General features: G+C 41.4%; 3 protein-coding genes across 3 annotated transcripts; 2 read left to right on the top strand and 1 right to left on the bottom strand.

The window, feature by feature from the left end:
• Positions 1 to 757: 757 nt before the first annotated feature.
• On the bottom strand, positions 758 to 5,249 carry rgra (retinal G protein coupled receptor a; the record flags this gene model as incomplete). The annotated part of the gene is made up of 7 exons (XM_083922402.1): positions 5,168 to 5,249; positions 4,693 to 4,849; positions 4,094 to 4,215; positions 3,448 to 3,601; positions 3,228 to 3,345; positions 1,803 to 1,916; positions 758 to 901 (listed from the first exon to the last, which is right to left on the bottom strand). Exons 1-7 carry the CDS (start codon positions 5,244 to 5,246, stop codon positions 758 to 760), a joined length of 888 nt encoding a protein of 295 aa, XP_083778528.1. The 5' UTR covers positions 5,247 to 5,249.
• Positions 5,250 to 8,940: 3,691 nt separating this feature from the next.
• On the top strand, positions 8,941 to 12,407 carry lrit1a (leucine-rich repeat, immunoglobulin-like and transmembrane domains 1a; the record flags this gene model as incomplete). Its single annotated transcript, XM_083922564.1, has 4 exons — positions 8,941 to 9,062; positions 9,512 to 9,972; positions 10,728 to 11,033; positions 11,341 to 12,407. 4 exons carry the CDS (start codon positions 8,941 to 8,943, stop codon positions 12,405 to 12,407), a joined length of 1,956 nt encoding a protein of 651 aa, XP_083778690.1.
• Positions 12,408 to 14,466: 2,059 nt separating this feature from the next.
• Positions 14,467 to 17,869, top strand: lrit2 (leucine-rich repeat, immunoglobulin-like and transmembrane domains 2; the record flags this gene model as incomplete). The annotated part of the gene is made up of 3 exons (XM_083923451.1): positions 14,467 to 14,576; positions 14,816 to 15,597; positions 17,046 to 17,869. The coding sequence occupies 3 exons, from the start codon at positions 14,467 to 14,469 to the stop codon at positions 17,867 to 17,869; spliced, it is 1,716 nt and encodes a 571-aa protein (XP_083779577.1).
• Between the last annotated feature and the right edge of the window lie 3,404 nt (positions 17,870 to 21,273).

Here is a 21,273-nt window from a genome sequence, read left to right on the forward strand (position 1 = left end):
GACTCTGGATACAGAGGTCACTCGCCACAGTTCAGAGCATGATGAGAGTGGCATGCACACACTTTCACATTTCACTGACAGGAGCAATAAACAAGGAAGGGCACCCTCCTGACTGTCTGGTCACAAATGTCATCAATCTGTGACATGAATCCTCTGTTACTTAATATCTCTCTATTTTGTTTGAGGCTCCTTACCTTATCTGTAGGGCTGCAAATCAGCCTTGAAACTAAAAGAATTTTATTATATTATGGATGATGTCTGTTTACAGAAAGCATTTCTTAAAATTAACTCAAAATGAGAATCATCCCCTGCTTAATATGATCATTTCCAAAAAATCCACCAAAAAATCCAAAGAATCCAGTGTGTGTTACAGAAGTAGCCAAGTCCAATGTTTTTTTGTGGTATTGAAGTGGTAAAATAAATTACTGCTGCAGTTATTAGTCCCTTCCAAGAGAAATTATTTTGACACGTTTTAGCAGCTTGAAATAAATTAAGATCTGCATATTTTGTAATTTTGAAATGTATTTTATATCCTTGTTTTTTAAACAATGTGCCAATTCATATTTTTGGTTGACAAAATCCTTAAAAACACAACTGCAGAAACGTCAACAACAAATACGGAACAGCTGTTTACAAGGGACAATGGCTACCACTGTTCAAGACACAACACATGCACATACACCCACAGAAAGAAACATCAAGGTACCTGTGAGAAACCACCAAGACAGTAAGTGTGTGTAATTTTTGCATGCTTAGTTTATTTGGACTTGTTCTCAATTTGAGGCACTTCAATCTTTTCCCCGGTGAGGAACTGCCAGATGCCTCCTCTGTAGTTCTCATTTCCCAAAGCATACAGGAAGACATTGAAGATGGGAGAGGTCTTAGCCAAGATGGGAGCCATCTACAGAGACGGGTGCAAGCATGCCAAGACTGTTAGAGCTTAAAAGACCTCCAGATGCAGAGACAGATCTTCGTGAAAGTTCTCTAAAATACTGTTTATATGTTTATACAAAAATTGTTTGTAGAAATATGAGAAAAAAAGTTTGAATTCTTCTTATTCTATGGATAGAAACTCTAAAGGGATAGTTCAGATGTTTTGAAGTGGGGTTACAGGAGGTACTTTTTCAAAGTCAGTGTATTACGGATGATGTAGATGATGCTTAGCACACACCCAGTCTGGAGAAGCATGCAGGAGCACTGACACAGCAGCTAGGCAATGCACTGCTGTGGATGAAGGAAACTGCCAAACATATTTTATCCACCTAAAAAAACTGATATCACTTAAATGTAAGCTATATTTAGAATCTTTTCACCACCATCAGACAGCCCTTTATGATGGGGGACTGACGCCATTCTATCCATATATGCTCTATCCAAAGCCACTTTGACAAAAACAGTAATTTACAGTAAAATCACTGATTTTGTCAAAGAAGTCTGGTGGCTTTGAAGAGAGCATAGAACGGCTTCAGTTCCCAGTCACTGAGGGATGTCTGGGGGCAAGGTAAAGCGGTGAAAATATTCTGGCTAAACTACATTGTGGCTATAATACGTTTAACTGTCGCCCCATCCACAGCAGTACATTGCTTAACTTCTGTGTCGTTACTTTTGCCTGCTTCTCAAAACTGAGGGTGTGCCGACCATCATCTACTGTAGGTTTTAGCTACTGACTATGAATAAGTAACTTGTACAACCCCAATTTTAAATAGCCAAACTATCCCTTTAACATTTAAGTACATGCATTTCCCACATGCAGCAGTCTGCAGATCCTATAGATGTAGCATGAATGTGCTTGATGTTCTTACCATCCTGAGCTTGGGGGATACTAGTGTGGCGTTCTCCACTGCAGCGTAGAAAGCCAGGATACCATAGGGGCCCCAGCAGAGCAGCATAGTCTTAAGAGGAGTGTTTGCGTTGAACTACAGAAGGTAAAGGATAGAGAGAGGCAGAGCAGGGGGGATAAACATGAATGAGTTATTACCAATCAACCAAGACACAAATGCCTTGAGTCATGAGGTCCAGTCACACGCCAGGGATAATGTCTGGGTTTCTGTGTTAAGATCATTCATGCTAAACTATAAAACAGAAACAGCTTGAGAGTAAAGAGGCAGTTTTTCTGTAATCCGGGATCAAAGTAGGCATTTAACCCTTTACCGTACAGGTTGGTCTCTTAAGTAGTTGGAAAAATGTATATCATATTGTATCATATAGTCTGTATCTTCATCCCTGCATTGAAGCTACATGATGTTTACACTAAGTGAACTATTCAAACCCACAACAAAGGAAGGGGTCCTGATGTGAAAAAGTCAGTTACAAAGTTATTTGAGGATATTCATTAAAAGTATCAGACACAGCCTCTTGCCAGTGGGACACATCTGGACAATTGTATCCCTCCATGTGTTTATGACATGTTTGTTATCTGCTTAATATAATGAGCAATGTGTAACTATAAATTTCATAATTACATAATTGCATTGCTCTGGTGGAGAGCTTGTTGTCTCCACTCTGCAGCCTTTGTGCGTGTAATGAAAGTATCTCCAGCCAACTCAGACTGATGACTGTGAGTAATGGGCTTATGCAACATAAAGTGAGGCAACTTTCAGCCCCTGAGGAATTCCACTATTGAACTCGCCATTCATAGATATATTGTTCTTTTCACTGCACACCAGCTTCACTGCATTCAAAACGGAAGCACCCGATCTTCCCCCCCTCCCTGTGGCAATGACCTATATATGTCACTGTCCGCATGCTACCCGTTCACTGTCTGTTTTCACTCTGAATAGGGACCGTATGAGGTAGTTGTGCTTACACTAGGAAGAGATCAAATAGATTAGTGGTTCCCAGCCTGCAGTCCGGGGCCCCCTTAGGAGGGTGCAGAAGATCACAGGGGGAGTGCTAGGCTTTGTCTCCTCTGAGGTTGTCAAAATTAAATTTGCACACGTGAATTAAATCCAAACCCTTACTGATAATCTAAACAAACATCTGTATATTAATCTAGTTTTTAAAAAAAGTAGACCACACCCCTGTGACCTCTTGAATGCAATGCTCTCAATCAATTTCATCAGGTCAGAACAGGGGGAAAGGTTTGGAAACACTGGAATAGATGTCAGTATGAGGAGAATTCCTGATTTCTTTCAATGGGGGAGTTCAAAGCAGGAAGATTCCTTAAAATTGCTTCTGAGCCTATGTCTTTGGAGTTGTTGGATTTTTCTTTTCTTTTTGTAACTTACCCTGGGATTTCCAGTCTTCTTGAATTTCTGCGCAATGGACTGGTATGAGGACATGACAACAAACACCTGGATGGCCATGTTGAAGATGCTCATGGGGATCAAGTAGGACACGTAGTTTCTGTGGAGAGAAAAATGCACAAAATGCTGTAAAAAAAACTCCCAGGGAGGGACAGAACATGTTATCTATATTTATCTTGACCGCATGGTGAAGAGTGTGCACCTGTCTCCCTTGGTGTAGTCCAGAGTGCAGCAGGTCCTGAGAGGCTCGTAGTCGTATTCTCCCCAGCCAATGAGGGGCATGGCGGACCAGAAGGCGGTGAAGAGCCAGATAAATACAGCCAGAGTGATGGCACTGCTCCACTGCAGCTTTGTCCCTGATTAGAACACATTCAAAACATTCAGACACCTTCAACAAAAGGCACACTCCTGTAAAGGTGTTTAGTTACTTCCTCTTCTCCTTATATCATGTTAATAATGGATAATAATATCCACAGGGCTGATTATATTCCTCACTATGTAAAGAAAAAGGTTTCTACTCAACACTCAAGCATCACAGGTTGCAGTTTTAACATTGTTTGCTTATTTGCTTATCACAACTACTCTATTATCTTCACGTGAAATTTGCTCATTATTTTGCCATGATGTAAAAAACATTCTGCTGTCAGAACAGAAAATTTAAAGACAACTGGTTGCTTGTGAACCAGCTGCCCTCTTCAGAATAGCAGGAGGTCTTAAGATCAGCTGGAGGGCAAGAACAAAAAGCTGCCCAGTGTATGCTCGGATGTCATGTTCGGGGGAGGGGCGGTAGAACACATTCGGTTGTAATTTTGCTTTATTTATAGGGATGGAAGCATGCATCAACTTACTAGTGCAGTATTGGTGGTATCTGTCCCAGGCGATGGCGGCTATGAAGTGGATGCTGGCGAGAGCTGTCATGAAGCCCTGGAAACCGTGAGTCTGGCATCCATCAGAGCCATAAGGCCAGTACCTGGAGACAGAGAGTGTGCTCATGAATGTATTCATTTATTCATGTAAAAAGAATGAGTAAAAAATTGAGCTCGCTCATGGCAGGATGTGCTAAAACAGCTTATATTCTTAAACAAATAAAAACTGATGGAAGCATTGGTTGATGCAGGCAATCAACTTATTTAACATTTATCCAAGGTCTATATTTAAATTAATAATAATAATAATAATATAATCTCTAGACTCATGACCACTGAGAGCAGCATCTCTCATCTCGTGATTAGAGCTTGAAAATCCCCCTGCACATTATGACATAGGCTTTAGCAGTGTATTGACCGCTCCCCCACTCTCCCTGTATCGATTATACAGCCCCGTGTAGATCATTCATTTTTGAGGACAGGTAACCAGGTATTATTTGCTCATTACATTTCATTTGGCCATTTTTGGTCAGTCCTTGATATTCATTATGAAAGGGGGGTGGCTAGGTTACATCACTCACCTCAGGAAGCTGGAGAAAGCGGCGACGGTGGCGTTCATACAGATGCCAATATCAGCCATCGCTAAGCTGAACACTAGGAAATTGCTGGGGGTCCTCAGCTCTCTCACTTTGAGGAAAGCGACGATTGTCACCGCATTTAAAAAGAAGCCCAGCAGACCTTTGGGTGGAAGAGAAAATGAAAAAAAAAACAATCATGAAAGAAAGCAGTAGCCTATGTGGCGATGGATGGAAAACGGTGCGCGCAGTGATGCTTATTGCAGCACCGTTTCATAATGAACACGCAGTCTTTGTTTACAGACACCTGAGTGTTCATTTTTGAGTTTAAAGTGAAAGCTACTGACGCTGACTCCCGCAACATCCCACTGTCGGTGACCGCGTGATCAGGTCCTGTCATAGGTTAGTGTTACACAGCGGGTGTTGCGCTGGAGCCCTCGCAGTCTTTTGGCTGAATTCCAACACAAATCTAAAAACTCACCCTCCACCAGCAGACACGATCCCAGGGAGAACACATCGAAGTCGGAGAAGCCCTCCGGTAAAGGATAAGACGAGACCATCCTGAAGCCGAATTGACACAAAAAAAGTGCAGCTGTCACAGACTTTCCTCTCCTTCCGATCCGCTTGTTTACGATGTGCCTAAATGAGACCGAAGGGATCCCGCTTTTAAAGGGGCATTTCACGTGAAACGCATGCACTTTATTATGTAAAGCCCCCACACTTACTATCGCCCCAATCCGCGCAGGAATGTCTTAATGAACATAACCACACGAACCGCAACTCTTAATGCGTATTTACCCACCGCAACCACAGTAAAGCCCTCAATTAGTTACACAACAAGCCTTTGTGTCTCTGCGTCCCGGTGAGGATGCCGCCGCCGCTGCTGATGTCAAAGGAAGAGGCGACGCGTTTGGTGCAGCTCCCAGCTCTGTGTCGCTTTAAGGAGACACAACAGGTGTTTGCAGAGCTCCAGCCTCCTGTCAATCAGAACAACACGCATTTAGTAGGAAAACAAAAGCCTCCAGCCACAGCGTCAAATGATTCCCTCCACTAACAACAACAACAGTAGTAATCACAACTCCATTATTCTTAGATTTCATAGACTTCTTTGATTTGAGTGTTTGATTCATGCTTCATCCAGAGGCTAAAGTGTTAGAAATAAACTAAAGACATATGTGTCTTACCATGCAAAAGATAAGAATTAAGCAATTATCATTATCAGATTTGCAGCACATCAATACAAATCAAATGTATGTGATGCATTCCAATTTATAACCCTGCCCGTTTACTGATTGATGACCCTGAGGCAGTTCTTCCAGACAAAAGAAACTTGATTAACTATTGAAACAACCACCACTCCCAATGTTCATGGCCCACATTAGATGTTATCAATGTGTTACTGTCAACAGATACTGTCTGTTGACCCCCCCCAGTTCAAACACTTGCAAATCTTTTATTGTCCCCCTCACTTCAACCGTCTCTCTAGCGTCTGCCCAGAAACTCAACCTTTCACAACTTAAAAACTAAGAACGCCCACTATATTACATTGATTTCCGACAACACAAAGGGAAATTGTGACACTACTGATGATCCATGTGAGTCCTGCTGATCTTTATTAATCCTTTGTCCCATATGGCCGTACTAAACTGTGCAAACATTTTTATTTTTTTCTAGGAGGGAATAAAACTTTGGATAGACACACTGACCTCAAGAGATTAAACCGGTATATCATCCACCTGAATTATGGAGGAAATTACACTTTGACTTTGACAACATGTCAACAGAGGCTTGATTCAGTCTGGAGTTTCTGATAAGGGAAACATATGCTGTACAATAAAAGCCTGTGTTCCGATTCAGCTTTAGAAGTTTAACCAGTATGCAAATGGCATGAAAGCCAGCCATCATCCCAAGCCTTCAATGGATTCGTCATGTTTCAGTTGCGACATCATCTGCAGCTTTTAATGCCATAGGGATAGAGGGTACACAAGCCTGACATTGTGTGGCTGAGGTCTTTCTCAGTCGCAGGATTATAAGGATTATGGCCCATTTTATAAATCTTTGAGAAATATATGTGTAAAAAAAGTGCTCTATCATACGGCATGCAAATGGTCAAAATCAAATACATAGGTATTTTTACTGCCAACAAAACCTCCCAAATCCCTTTGTCCTTGGTTAACCCCACCATGAGTGTGTGCAGTTGTCACATTTTTGCATGCTTCAGTCCAAATTTGCCATCTTACAATTGTACTACACTAAAAACTGAAAACACTTCAATGCTACAACAAATCACATCATTCCACATTGAATCAGAGAAAGATAATCTAAAACAAAATTCAAGTTTAATCTGATAACTCTTGACTTAATTTTAGCCCTGTAATGATATTGTATGATACAGAAAACACTTAAAACTGCATTTATTAAAAACGTTTCTTCACTATATCTGCTCTTATGAGACTTTTTGCACACTAAGAATGACATTGCACCTCAGATGAGGTTCAGTCTTCTGGTTTAAACAATGTCAAAGTGCAGCTTTATTGGCTTCAGTAAATAAGATTAACTACTTGCCACACAATAAGGAATGTTCAAGTTTTTAACATAAGGGCACCTGATTGCTCAATACATTTAGATCCTTGGTACAGATTTGCACGGTTGTAAAACCATACATACTGAGCATGTGACGTAAATGAATTATATGACAAAAGGTTAAAGAGTGCATTAAAGCTAAAATGAATCATGCACATTTAGGATGGAAGGAGGAGAGTAATAGATCAGCATGTGACACACAACTCATTCACTATCATCGTCTTTATCTGTCATTATCAAACTATAGGGTTTAATTCAATTCAATGAACTGTATTTATCTGTCAGGAACCTCATTTGTGCAGGACATCAGTGCATGTACAGTTCACATACTTAACAAAACAACACAATATACCACACACACATCACATACACATCACATACCAGCAGTCCAACAGTGATCAGTACATAAAAAACTTGCAAAGCACAACCATGAAGAACAGGCAATAAAAAAGCATTAAAAGAATGTTTAAAAGGTATGCATTATTATTATTCATCCCTGTTAAACTTTTTCTTGCGTATTAAAACCCTTCACCTGGCTCATATTTGAGTCAGATGTAAAGTGGGTTATTGCTGCCAAGTTGGTCAATCACATTAAAGTCCTGCATTTCGCCATCTCTTCGGGCCAGTCGGCACACTTTGCAGTGCCAGCCAAGTGTAACACTAAACTTTCAGTGATTAAAATAAAAGGAGGAACACAATGAATGGATTTACCTTTCAAAACAAAAGCTTTAAAATTGGAGGTATTTCCCTCAATAAGGGTTTAACTCCAAATAGGTTAATAAGGTAAAATCCAAAGACCACTGTTGGCCTCTTTCATCCAAACTGATTTCTATTGTAGTATTTTTCTTTATTCTGACAAATTGCGTTGGTTTAGAAAATTCTTCTTTGTTGAAGAAGATTCCTTGTGTGTAATTGATGAGTTGGTAAATAAATCGGAACAAGTGGGGTGGGAGTGCTAAAAGGGGAAAATCTTTTCATATTTATTTTCTGTGATGACAGACGGTGCAGTGAAATGATTTAATTCACTGTTGCTCATTTTTCATCAGTGGTTCAGGCCCCACCAGCAGGGCAATTTCTTGTTCTGTCTTTTGCATGAAAATATAAATATTACTGTTTAAATCAATATACTGTACATTGTAACGGCAGTGATTCATTGTGTCAAAAATAACAAAATGCTCCAAAAAATATTGTCAGATTAAGAAAATGTTAAGTGAACATCTGTTGAGTGCAAAGGACCTAAGGTGGGTCCCTAGGGGCCACCTTGTGGTAAAACATAGTGCTGTCCACCTACAGATTAACAGTCACGGCAGGGCTCAAATGAACAAGCCTACATTTGAGGGAAATAAAAAAGCCAAACATCACAGTGGATTATGACCATTTCGGAAGTGTTTTTCTGTGATAATAAATAGGGACGTCTCTGCGCAGCCTATCGGATTCCGGGATGCAATACGCATCCAAATGAAAAGAACGCCAGTCCTTTCGCTAATCCTTGTCTATCCTTTTTATCTCTGGACTCATAGCAGTCTGATCACTATGGGACAGCGAAGCGGTGGGACAAAGCCATGCGGATGATATTCATGTAAATGAGAGAAAAAAGCAAGTCTGTTTGACTTCAGTGGGCGCAAACTGGGCGCATGTAGACAAGCTGCGTATGCGTAAAAGTGGGCCAAAATGTTCCTCGTCCTGCTCCTGGGGCTCTACGTGGCCACAGGTGAACTTCTTTCCCCAGTGAGCTCCTGCCCGTCGCAGTGCAGCTGTTTTTACCACAACCTGAGTGATGGATCCAAGGCCAGGTAAGAAAAATGTCCAAAATTAAATGGATTTTATATCAGAAACACAATATAAAAGTTATCTGGTTTGTGCGCACTGACGCATGATTTTTACACGGACAGATCTCGTCCTCGTATGAGGACAGATGCTTGCACAGAGGTGAACACGTGTACAAAAAATAATTCAGGGAGTGCATGTCGGTCCAATTCTATTTAATGTAGGATTATCTTTCAAAGGCACTTTCAACCTCCCATCTATGCGTTTTAAGTGAGTTTGGATGGATTGAGGAATCAGTATTTGTTCAGTTATTAGCCACAACATTTTTGCAGCTTGTGAACTTGTAACATATTTGTGTATCCTCTAGACTGTAAAGCATTATTTTATATTATGCCTGAATGTTTATTTCTACTGAATTTGTAAGGGGTTATTTGGAGGTGAACAGAAATTCACTGATTAGGTCTCTGCCTTTTAGGAGCGTGATTTGCAATGATCCCGAGATATCTCTTGTGCCTGTCGGGTTTCCTGTGGACACGTCCAAGCTGCGGATTGAGAAGACGGCCATCCAGCGGGTACCAAGCGAAGCCTTCAACTACCTCTCCAGTCTGGAGTTCCTGTGGATGTCTTTCAACACGCTGTCCGCCTTGACCCCGGACAGTTTCCGGGGACTGCTTAACCTGGAAGAGCTTCGTCTGGACGGGAATGCCCTCACCGCCTTTCCCTGGGAATCTCTCATGGATATGCCCAGTCTCAGACTGCTCGATTTGCACAACAACCAGCTCACCTCGCTGCCAGCGGAGGCCACTGCTTATATCAAGAACCTCACCTACCTGGATCTGTCCAGCAACAGCCTGCTGACCCTGCCGACAGAAGTGCTGTCCACCTGGCTGGCAGCGAAACCTGTGCAGGGGCCAGAGAGCTCCAAAATGATACTTGGTAAGGACTTCAAAAAAACATTCAGCCGTGGTTTATACCTCAATTCAAATTTAGAATTTCAAAAATACCAAAAGCGTGCTGTTAAACACGTGCGTAAAGGAAAAAAATAGCTGTACAAAACAGTTACTACGCAACATAAGTAACACTTAAATGTAATGCATCCTATTTAAAAGCCATATATACACAGATTTTCATAAATGGTTTACAATATACTGTGATGTAGCTGTAAGCAAACAAAAGTGTTTATTAATGTATTTGTCAACAACTATAACTCTTGTGTGGACACCCATTAATGGAAGTTGTGTGTTAGCAGATAATGAATGACAATATAGTAAAACACATCCAACACACGTCTGTCTGTCTGTCTGTCTGCCTGTCTGCCTGCCTGTCTGTTTGTACAAATACAAAGTTCATTTTACACTTGCTCATCTTCTGTGTTTAATCCATTCTCATACTCAGCTGTTCCAGGGTCAGCTCTAAAGGCTGGTGTTTTGGTCAAGGACAAGAGGGTGAAATGACAACAAAACTCGACCTTGACCACTAGATCATCATCATCATCATCATCCTCATCATCATCATCATCATCATCATTGCCGTAGTCATGGTCATGATGTAGTTTATGAATTAAATGTTAATCCTGTAAGAGGATTATCATCCTAACATCCACACCGGCCATCTGCAGGCTGGTCTATCACTTTGCATACAGCTGGATGGTTGTCTACCTCCTGTAGCCTCACTTGTACCCTCACCCTCAGGTCTCCACGACAACCCCTGGGTGTGTGACTGTCGGCTTTACGACCTGATCCAGTTCCAGAAATCTCCGACTCTTTCAGTGGCATTCATCGACACGAGGCTCCGGTGTTCAGCGCCGGAGAGTGTATCGGGGGTCTTGTTCAGTGATGCAGAGCTGCGGCGTTGTCAGCTCCCACGTATCCACACAGCTGTGGCACGAGTCCGGAGTGCTGTTGGGAACAATGTGCTGCTACGCTGTGGGACCATTGGAGTCCCCATCCCAGACCTAACATGGCGCAAGGCGGATGGGCGACTCCTTAATGGAACAGGTGAGTCAGCAGATCTTTGAATGTCAAGGTTGTGTTTGAGATAAGATGCTTTTGTCTGCACTGCTGTTAATTAAACAGAAAGCTACTGTACCAGTGGAGCTAGTAAAGTCTGACTGACAGCTGTGGCTACAACAGTGAGTTATGCAACACTGCTGATGATTATTGCTGATGATATGCCTGCTTGGTCTCTCTTCATCATTGAAAGGGGATATTTCTCAGATGCCACATTTTATTTTATTTTTTATTTTTCATACGTTGTCTTTTTGTATTGTTTAACAACCATATTTTTGTCTCTCTGCCACCCCAGTCCAGCAGGAAACTTCAAAGGAGGGAATCACTTGGTCTATCCTCAGTGTCCCAGCTGTATCATATCGGGATTCAGGAAAATACATCTGCAAGGCCACTAACTATGCGGGGAATGCTGAAGCTGTCATTTCCCTTGTTGTGTCTAACTCACCAAAACCAGAGGGGAACCAAACCAGCAACGACAAGAAAGCCAAAATCAAGAAACCCAACCAGATGGGCAAAGCTGCCTACCAGGAGAAACTGGTGGCCAGGTATGTGGTTCCAACCTCAACCCCTTCATCTCTTCCGGTCCTGGATCCAGGCCTTCCAGCCGGTCTTGGTCCAGATCCTGGACTAGCCAGTTACAGCATGGCTGACAGAGCCACCCCAGGGCCTGCAACCTCCTCCAACCCAGATTCGCTGCTAGATCTTGAAAAGACTAATCTAAGCAACCTGGCAGCCAACACGTCGTCACTGCAGCAGGACCCAGACAGGGTGGTCCGCTCAGTAAAGGTGGTGGGGGACACGGACAATACCATTTATTTGAACTGGAGAGCCCCAAAGGCCAAGAACACAACAGCATTTAGTGTGCTGTATGCTGTGTTTGGAGAGAGGGACATGAGAAAGATAAATGTTGGGGCGGGACAGAACCGTGTCACCATCGACGGGCTGGTGCCCAGGACCAAGTACATTGCCTGTGTGTGTGTGAGGGGGCTGATCCCCAAGAAGGAACAGTGTGTCATTTTTTCCACTGATGAAGCAGCCAGTGCCACTGGGACCCAGAGGCTGATTAATGTGATTGTGATCACAGTGGCCTGTATCATTGCGGTCCCGCTCACTGTCATCGTGTGCTGTGGAGCTCTGAAGAGACGTATTCAGAAGTACTGGGGAAAGAAATCCAAGGACATCCAAGATTCATATGTGACCTTTGAAACACTGTCACCTGGCACGAAGGCCAAAGGGCTCGAAGGAGAGTATTTGAACAGACTGAACCCTGAGGAGTCCAACAGGCTGCTGTCAGCGCGCTCCAGCCTGGACTCCGAGGCCACAGCTAAGATAGAGGGACAGCCTAACGAGTACTTCTGCTGACATCATGCTCCAGCTCCGGCTACTGCTCCTGCTCCTGCTCCTGCTCCACGCCATATTCCTCGCGCTCACCCGCATCCACACCCCATTCTGACCCCTAATTCCCATTTGAATCCCCATCACCACTCCCATCCCCATCTCCATCCACATCCATATCCCCACCAGTGCCCGTGCTCTCACCATCAGAAACATCCTGACATCAGTCCCCCTCCAACGCGCTCCCGTACGCCCACACCGTGGGAATCCCCCCCACCTGTCCCTCCTCGCTGGATCATGCCACCAACTCCACCACCACAGAGATCCAACTTCTATCAGAGGACTTTTGCACGCTGCACTATAATGGAAATATCAGTTTAGAGGAATATTAAACAACCTGAAGTAACTTGTTTTTTTTCCAGTTATTTGTAGAATAATGTTTCTTACAGATGTCATCCATGTATTCATGCATTAATAATAAGACGATATTAAAGACACTCATGCTTTTATCTTTTAAAGAATGTTTTATCACTGAGCCTGTCAAAAGCCGAAAGATCATAACAATCATTGTAATTTATATTTCATCTCACTTACATGGCCCAGCGAAGAAACTTGTTCAACCTTAAAGGGAACTCAACGGTAGATACTCCATTGTTTATATTATATATGTATGTGTATGATTTGTATATATACTTTACTGAGTGATGTACACTATACATATACAGTTAATTCTGTGCCTCTGTATATATCTGTCATATGTTCGCAGAGAAGATATACACATAGGCATGGTTCAACACTGAAAAGCTGGAGCTGGAGAGAAGTACAGAAAGGACTGAACTATGACACCATGTAAATAGAGTGGAAATGATGCAAAATAAAATGTTTCTATTCCCAGCAATGGACACATACTGAAATATCTTTATGTACCTGTTTTGTGCCACCTAGAGGCATCATTATCCCATTAAATGTAGATCTATTCATTCCAATGATATTATTTGAATATAGTTGAATAAACTTTTATATATACATATCCAGTCAGGGGTACTGTGTGTTCTTATATTTTTCTTTCACCTCACTGTGCTCAATTTTCAAAGTGGGTGCCCAGGTCTAAAAAGTACGGTCACATTTTATGGTAAGGGTACATGAACTATCATGAATTCACTTGACTTAATGCATGAAAAGCATGAATTAATTCACATACTACTCCACGAACTGATTGGAGATGTAATTAATGTTAAATATATTGCAACTATGCTTTTACTTTTTGTGCTTAATTTAAAGGTTATTCAACGAATACTTTTAAAAAGTGTACTTCAAAATAGATGTCTCGAGTGTGTTCATTTCAGTGTACCAAAAATATAAAATATAAAATTAATTCTGCAATTGTAACTGTCTTGTAAATTGTACACATACAGAAGTGTATTATTAAAGGGTATACTAAATTGCAAAAACCTATTGTGGAAATGTAATGTACTTGTAGAAAGTATACTTATTTTCAGGTCCTTTATTAGCAGTCTTTATTGAAGTGTACTTTAATGTCACCTCATTAGAAGTTTTTTTAAGTATACTTGGAAAAAGTTCCCCTTTAATATAAATACATTCTAAGCTGTATTTCAGTGTTCCTTTAAACATACTTAGTTGCAAATACGTATAGTGGTAATTTAGTGTACTGTGTAAAAGTTTAATTATTTTCAATTCCTTGTAATACAATATTAGTAGAATATGCTTTATAAAAGTGTACTTTAATTCCACTTCATTGGAAGTGTTTTTAAGTATACTTAATTCCAAAAGGTGCACTATAATATATACATTTATTCTAAACTTTATTTCAGTGTACATTGAAAAGGTATACTCATTTTCAAATATGTATAGAAATAGTCTTAGTGACTTATCAGAAAGTGGCACCGTCTTAAACAGTCTTATAGTGGGTCAGCCCTGTCCACTGTTAATCATGCGTCTCTCCAAAGAATTAGATGTCACTTGTTAAGTACGTCAGGGATTAAGCTTAATAAGCTTCTGTAGACTGCAACACTCGACATGTCTTGAGCACGAATGTAGCCCTCATCTCAAGGTATTTTCGCGGACTATGGACATAATTTGTTACCTGCTGGTTATAGCTTTGTTCAACATCCAGGCATATGAAACGTATTCTCAATGCTTACACGGGTGCAGCTGTGTAGAAGACCGTCATGGAAGGTAAGACCTGATTTCCTGTAGCCAAAGCTTCACCGAGGGAAAGGTATTTGTAACCTGTGTCAGTGGGTGACCGTAGATAAACTGAAGAACTATGGTTATGTGAAAAAATGCTTTGTTAAAGTTTCTAGAAATGTGGTTATCTTTAGGGGCTGTATCGGGGTCTGTAGCTCTAATTTGTGGTCCCAGTATATTGTGGGCAGGCTGCACATGTTCATTCAAACTCTACCCTTTAATCATAGGTCACTCATTTGTATGGAGGAGAACGCGTTTGGGGCCATACCAGAGAACCTTCCTGATGATATGACCAAAATCAGAATAGAAAAATCTCACTTCACTGAAATACCCAGAGGGGCATTCTCAACAACGCCCGCCTTGGAGAACTTGTGGCTGAATTTCAATGATATCACAGTGATTAACTCAAAGGGTCTCGAGGGGTTGGGGAACTTAACCGAGCTCCGTCTGCAAGGGAACAAGCTCCGTTCAGTACCCTGGACAGCGTTCGAGGACACGCCGGCCCTGAAGGTCCTGGACCTGAAGCACAACCAGCTGGACGTCCTACCGGAGCATGCGTTAAAATGTCTACCAGGTCTGACTTACTTAGACCTGTCCTTCAATCGTCTTACGGTCATATCGAAGGAGGTCTTCCAAAACTGGCCCCTCTATCAGAAACTACAGAGCACGGAGGAGACGGAATCCGGGCCGAACGTCGTCCTCGCGCTCCACGACAACGCGTGGACGTGCGACTGCCGCCTGAAGGGCTTCGTGGAGTTCATCAGATCCCTGCGCCCCCCGATTATACTGATGAACTCATACTTGACATGCTCAGGGCCGGACTTTAAGGCGGGCAAGTTCTTCCACGAGGTAGAGCTGCAGGCGTGCGTGAAGCCCATCGTCACCACTCCGTCCTCCAACATCAGCCTGACTCAGGGCGCAAACCTCACCCTGCGCTGCCTCGCCAAGGCCAGGCCGGATCCAGCGGTGTGGTGGACATATGGTCTGAAGATAATCAGAGGATTTCACGGTAAGAGGCCAATGTGTCATCAACACACACCCAGAGTTATATCTTGTGGTAAATTAGACACTTAAACACATTTTAATCGCAGATCATCATAACCCCATCCTTAAGATGAAGAGGGATACATCTGGATATTGGCCCCCCGCGCGATATAATCACCTCTGATTCACACGTCAGTGTTGATTAAGAGTGTTGGAGATTAAAGTGTGCTGTAGCCTAGCCGTGTTAGACTACTGTGTAATTAAATAAACATAGACTTAACCTTTAGAGTGCAGTGCTTACTGTAGATCATGCAAGCCACCAGTTCTAAACAAATGCTACGACTATCTCCACTTATGTTGCTAACAGTCATGTGTCTAAATCAAATAAACAAAGAAAAAACATTTATTCCTCATAATGACAAGTAGTAGTGATCAAAATAACGAATAAGACTCAAATCAAATCTATGTATAACTTCCTAATAAGGGTTTGTACATTTTAGCTACTGGCTTGTACTGGTTAATGATTCATTAATGCCATTAATTTAGGTTATAAGCCGTTACTAAGAGCAACGTTTTGGTTGCCAAGTTGTGAAAATTCTCCTTTACTTGTGAATCATTAATACTCACATCTTTAATAACAATCTTAACAGTTATTAGTGCCTATTAGCCGTCAAGTCTGCTTTACATATTAAACAAAGTAATCATGATGCTCAATCCGCACTTTTAAATATAAATAAGTTGTTAATAAATCCATCTTGTTCTGGATACCCTAGTTGTTTTCCAGAAGGTCAGAGGTCAAATGGTTCATTGGAGCCTCTTTCTGCTTTATGAATTCTAGCAACCCAGGCTTTAATGGTTTATAACTGATAGAGCATTGAATTAAATCGATCTTTATTTTGGTCTTCAAGTTACAAAAAATGGCGTGTTAGCCATTAATAAAGCCATAAGTTACAATCGCTTATCACTGTCTTGTTCTAACATCTTTCATTCCACATAGACACAACTGATATAATTTCTGTTATATAATTACAACATTTCCAGCCTGCATTTCTTATTTGTGATCACAAAATTGTCATGTAAATTGACATGTGCCTGCTGTCATGTACACCAGTAGGCTTTTAAATGAACTGCATCAGTAGGTAAACCTAGGTACGTCTTACACTTGGCTTGTTACAGACACATTCATTGACCATGTACCCAAAAATCATGCTGCAACATCCTTATACTTTAAGAATTCCACCCAAGCAAACGTATTAGATCTTAAATAAATGGGCACCATTATGACAGTTTGTTAATCATTTAAATCATTTCATCCTGCAAAAATTTCTCAGACAAAAGAATGAAAACACTAACTGAATTTAAATAATTTGTTCTGAAAAAAAATAACAAAAATGAGTTTTTCCACACTGAATTTTATTGCTTAAGCTAGCATGCCCTTTAAAACAGCAATGGTTGTCCCTGTTTTCCTCCCAGAGTCTCAGGAAAGAGTTGATGAAGACACCATCAGATCCCTGCTGGTGATCCCCTCCGTCCATGCAGCGGACCGTGGCGTCTACACCTGCACTGCTGTCAACTTCATTGGAAACTCCTCTGCTGGCGTTCTCCTGGAGGTCCGATCTCCTGACGGCGTCCAGTCATCGCTCCCCCCTGGTTATCACCTGGCTCCACCTGCTGCCGGTGATGAAAATGTCTACATTGACATCCGCATCGCCAAACAGACAGTACGTGGTATCACCATTGAGTGGCACGCCGTCTTGGACCGCCCGGCTGAAACTTGGTTCACCATCCACTTTGGCCGCCTAGGTACTGATAAAAAAGAAATGATCTACATCGGCCCTGGGATTCACTCTTACTCCGTCACTGATCTGATGCCTGCTACCAAATATGAAATCTGCGTGACCCTTAAGAACCAGACACCGCGTCCTGGCCAGTGCATTGTGTTTGTAACAGGAAGTGACATAACTGAGATGGAACAGAGGGAGAAGCTGATTCATATAGTGGTGATAGTTTTAGCCATGGTGCTTGCAGTGCCTATAGGTATGTATGCCTGCACCACTGACAACAAGTTTGCCTGCCTGGAGGGTATCATGGAGTCCTGGAAGAACCGACGGAGGGGAAACAGCTCGTCTGGGATGGAGCGGGAAAGGCAGGGCACCTTCGACAGCCTGCAGGCTGCCAGTGACGAGGGCCTGGTTAATAAAGATTCCAGTGAAGACAGGAAGGTGAGGAGGAGGTCAGATGACAGACAGTATAAAGGCAAAGCCGAGCCCAGCAGACTCACAGCTGAACTATATTAAATTACTATTTGTTAAAACAACAAGGGATAACCTGAAACTGACCTTATAATAGACCAGTGTCTCACTTTGTATCAGTTGTTTTTGTAAAGTAGAATAGAACAAATAGATCTGCTGTATGATAGTGATTTCAATACTCTCAATATTCAGAAGTATGACCGTGTTGTCTGCCTTGGTTTTAATCTCATCTCTTCCTCTGTTCTAGGCCGAGGAGTGTGTTGCAAAGATGTGAATGATGACCATTATGTCAAGAGTGTAATTCAAGGATTTTCACCACTGTTTGCATTTTGTTTTTCCTGTCTGAAATATGACACGTTTGTCATGTTATCATGATATGTTCGAACTGCTGCTTTATATAAACCCTTTGTGACTGAACGAAGAAGAGTGCTCACATTGCTTCTGATGAGTACATTTTAGTAGGTGCTTAATTTATCTTTATGTTATTTGTGTCTGCACTTTAATGTTGTTTTTTTTCTATTCATAAATTTATTTATCTATCAGACTAATTAAGTTTTGGCTCAACATTGTTAACTATGTTGACACACTTGTACTGTAACATAACACTGGATATTGAACAACAAAATCTCTTAAACCAGATGGCGATTATGTAAAATAATTAAGTGATTGTGCACTCTGTCAGCAGATTTAGTTCAATTATTCAAACTAGTATAGATTATGTTATTTATATAAGTTGATTTATTTTGATGCTCTTTAAAATAGCAAGAAGACACATCATGTATCATTGGATTTTTTAAATACATAATAAGAAATCTTCAGCTTTTCATTTCAAATGATATATGTAATGTGTGTGTGTATGGGGCCGAAACTTGTGTTTTGTGACATTTGTCCTTAGCATAGTTCTTTTAAAGCAGTAATGGCAAGTGTATACAGTAAGCAAAACCTGTTTCATATGGGCACATAACTATTGATTTAAGACAGACTTGAATTTAATCATATGTCTGTTTGATCAACACACAGCTACAGGGCAAATCTTACTCACACTGTATCTGAATCAAATGCATCCATAACACAAGTTTACAAACAGAAACTTGCGAGGACTGAATATTGTCAACACTGGGAAGTTTCCCTTTGGACTGAATCTCATCCTCACCACTGAGGTGACTGCGGTCATTTAATGAAGTCGTATTTCTATACGAACTTTAACTGTAAAGAACATATGTTTAATCCTATCTGCATCACTGTACATGTACGTCACAGTTCCTAGTCCCCCTTCTTCAGCAAACACAACACATGGCAGCCTAGTGTCACACATGATCTATGCCGACCAACCCGGACAGATGGTGCGTCGGGTGTGCCTCGGCCAATGACATTGTTCACTTGACATAATACCCTAACACTGGCATCCTCTCAGATTTCCTCTCCTGCCTTCACTTTATGATCAGATCACACGAGCCCCCTCCTCCATCTCCATGTGCTGTCTCCTGTGATGCAAGCAGTTCATCTCTGCTGGGACCCGCTTCTATTGACTGAAGATCAGGGCTTTAAACGACCGGCTGAGATTGGCAGCTCTCGTTTTCTGGAGCACAGACACATCTGCTTTCTTGCTTGTTCAGGCGTGTTTATATGATTTGAGGTTGGAGGATTGATGCCGCTTTTTGTTGTAATCCTTATGCAGTGTGTATTACACAAGGCAACGTCCGTAGAAATTGAGCATCTGTAGATGCTCAATTTCAGCTATTTCATTACAGAACACACATAAACGACAATTTCTTATTCATCTTAACTTAATGTACTCTGTCACATACCCTCCTGTTGCATAAATCAGTGTATTATTAAAAGGCTACGCTATATAAAAGCTGCTGATGTAAGGAGAGTTTAAAGGTAAATACAAAATTTGAAAGACAATATGTGTACAGCATTAAACCATCTGTTGCTTCAAACACATACCAGTTTTAACCCTGTGCATAGCCTTCTTTCATTCTAAAGCATCAGTGCTCTTTGCAACTTTAACTGTAATCCTCTATCAAATAGCCCAGTAATCCTGACCGCCTCTTACATGGCATAATGCATGATCATTTGGGCTGCTCCTCATAGTCCCTCATTTCATTTCAGAGCATTAACAGCTTCCAACTCTGAAAAGTTTTTTGCATTTATGTGTCTGACAATTTAGACGTAAAATTTGGGTTTTGTTCCTTAAGAATCTTTGGTACTGCGCTGACCTGAAAAAGGAGCACATCATACATTTATATGTATAATCTGAGTTTAGAGGGCAGTTTTTACTCCCAGATAATCCCCAGAGTCCGCTCTGCATCATCAAAACCATGTGAAATGTGCCAGCAGAGGCTGCAGAAAGTTCAATGCCAGTCATATACATCTTGTCAGTCCAAACTAAATCAGGGCAGATTGACTTCTGGTTTTCAGCCAACAATGCAATATTGTACAAAGATGAACAAGTTGGTCCTTGGATTAGGGAGGGTAATCTCCAAAATTCATGTTTTATGTAACTTTGAAATAGTGTGCATGTTTGCTCATGATGTCTACACAAATTCCCAGCGAGTGGTTCAGTGTAACTTCATAATTGGTAGTGCTCACATTGACTTTGGAGCTAAGCAGAGGAAAAAGAGGCTTGTATCAGGATAATATATGACATATTTTCAGACCATCTGGTGAGGTTTTACTAAAAACAGCCTGCAGCTGTGTAAGGCCTTCTTCATACATCAAATTCTAACCCCCATCATATGCATATTCTTGTTGCTTTACATCACTAATATTCTGTGTTGGGATACACTGCTTTGGCCATTTGCTCAAATTTTGGACCAGTAATATCACATTTTTTCACCCAGGAGCTGTGGTGAAGTAGCGTCTCTTCTATCTCCAGAAGGGGGCAGTGGAGTATACTTGCAGACTTATTAAGGAGGTGTTAGTCTTAGGCAAATGGAAAGAAAGCTCTTCAAGGCTACAGCCTAATGATCTGAGCATCCGGAACTAATGTTGTAATCCTGGACCGTTGTAGCTGGTTGTGACCAGATCAGCCACACTGTCCCACTGGTAGCCTGTAATACAGTGATCTAAAGACGTCATTCACCACTGTTGAAATTACAAATAAGATCTTTTATTGATGGTTAAAATCTTGACAGGTGGTTCGACAGCAAACATATTCTGACAAAAAAAGACACCAATTGAAACAGATAAACCATCGCATATTATATACAGTAGTAAACAAATGAGATCCTTTAAATCAGAAAATAAACATATCGTGACTGCGGCAAAACACGGGTCTAAACAGTGCTTTACACCTGTGCAGACGGATTAAAGGTCTTCCTAACAAGATCACTTTGGTTCCCTTCCCTCGGACTGATCTTTTTAGTCAGTTCAAGTGTCATGAAATCTCTTGTAAGGAGATTGGTCGGCTCAATAATAAAGATTCTCGGTTGTTGAATTATGAA

The sequence above is a fragment of the Echiichthys vipera genome (genome assembly GCF_963691815.1).
Source record: "Echiichthys vipera genome assembly, chromosome: 11".
In the NCBI taxonomy this organism is placed as follows: Eukaryota; Metazoa; Chordata; class Actinopteri; order Perciformes; family Trachinidae; genus Echiichthys; species Echiichthys vipera.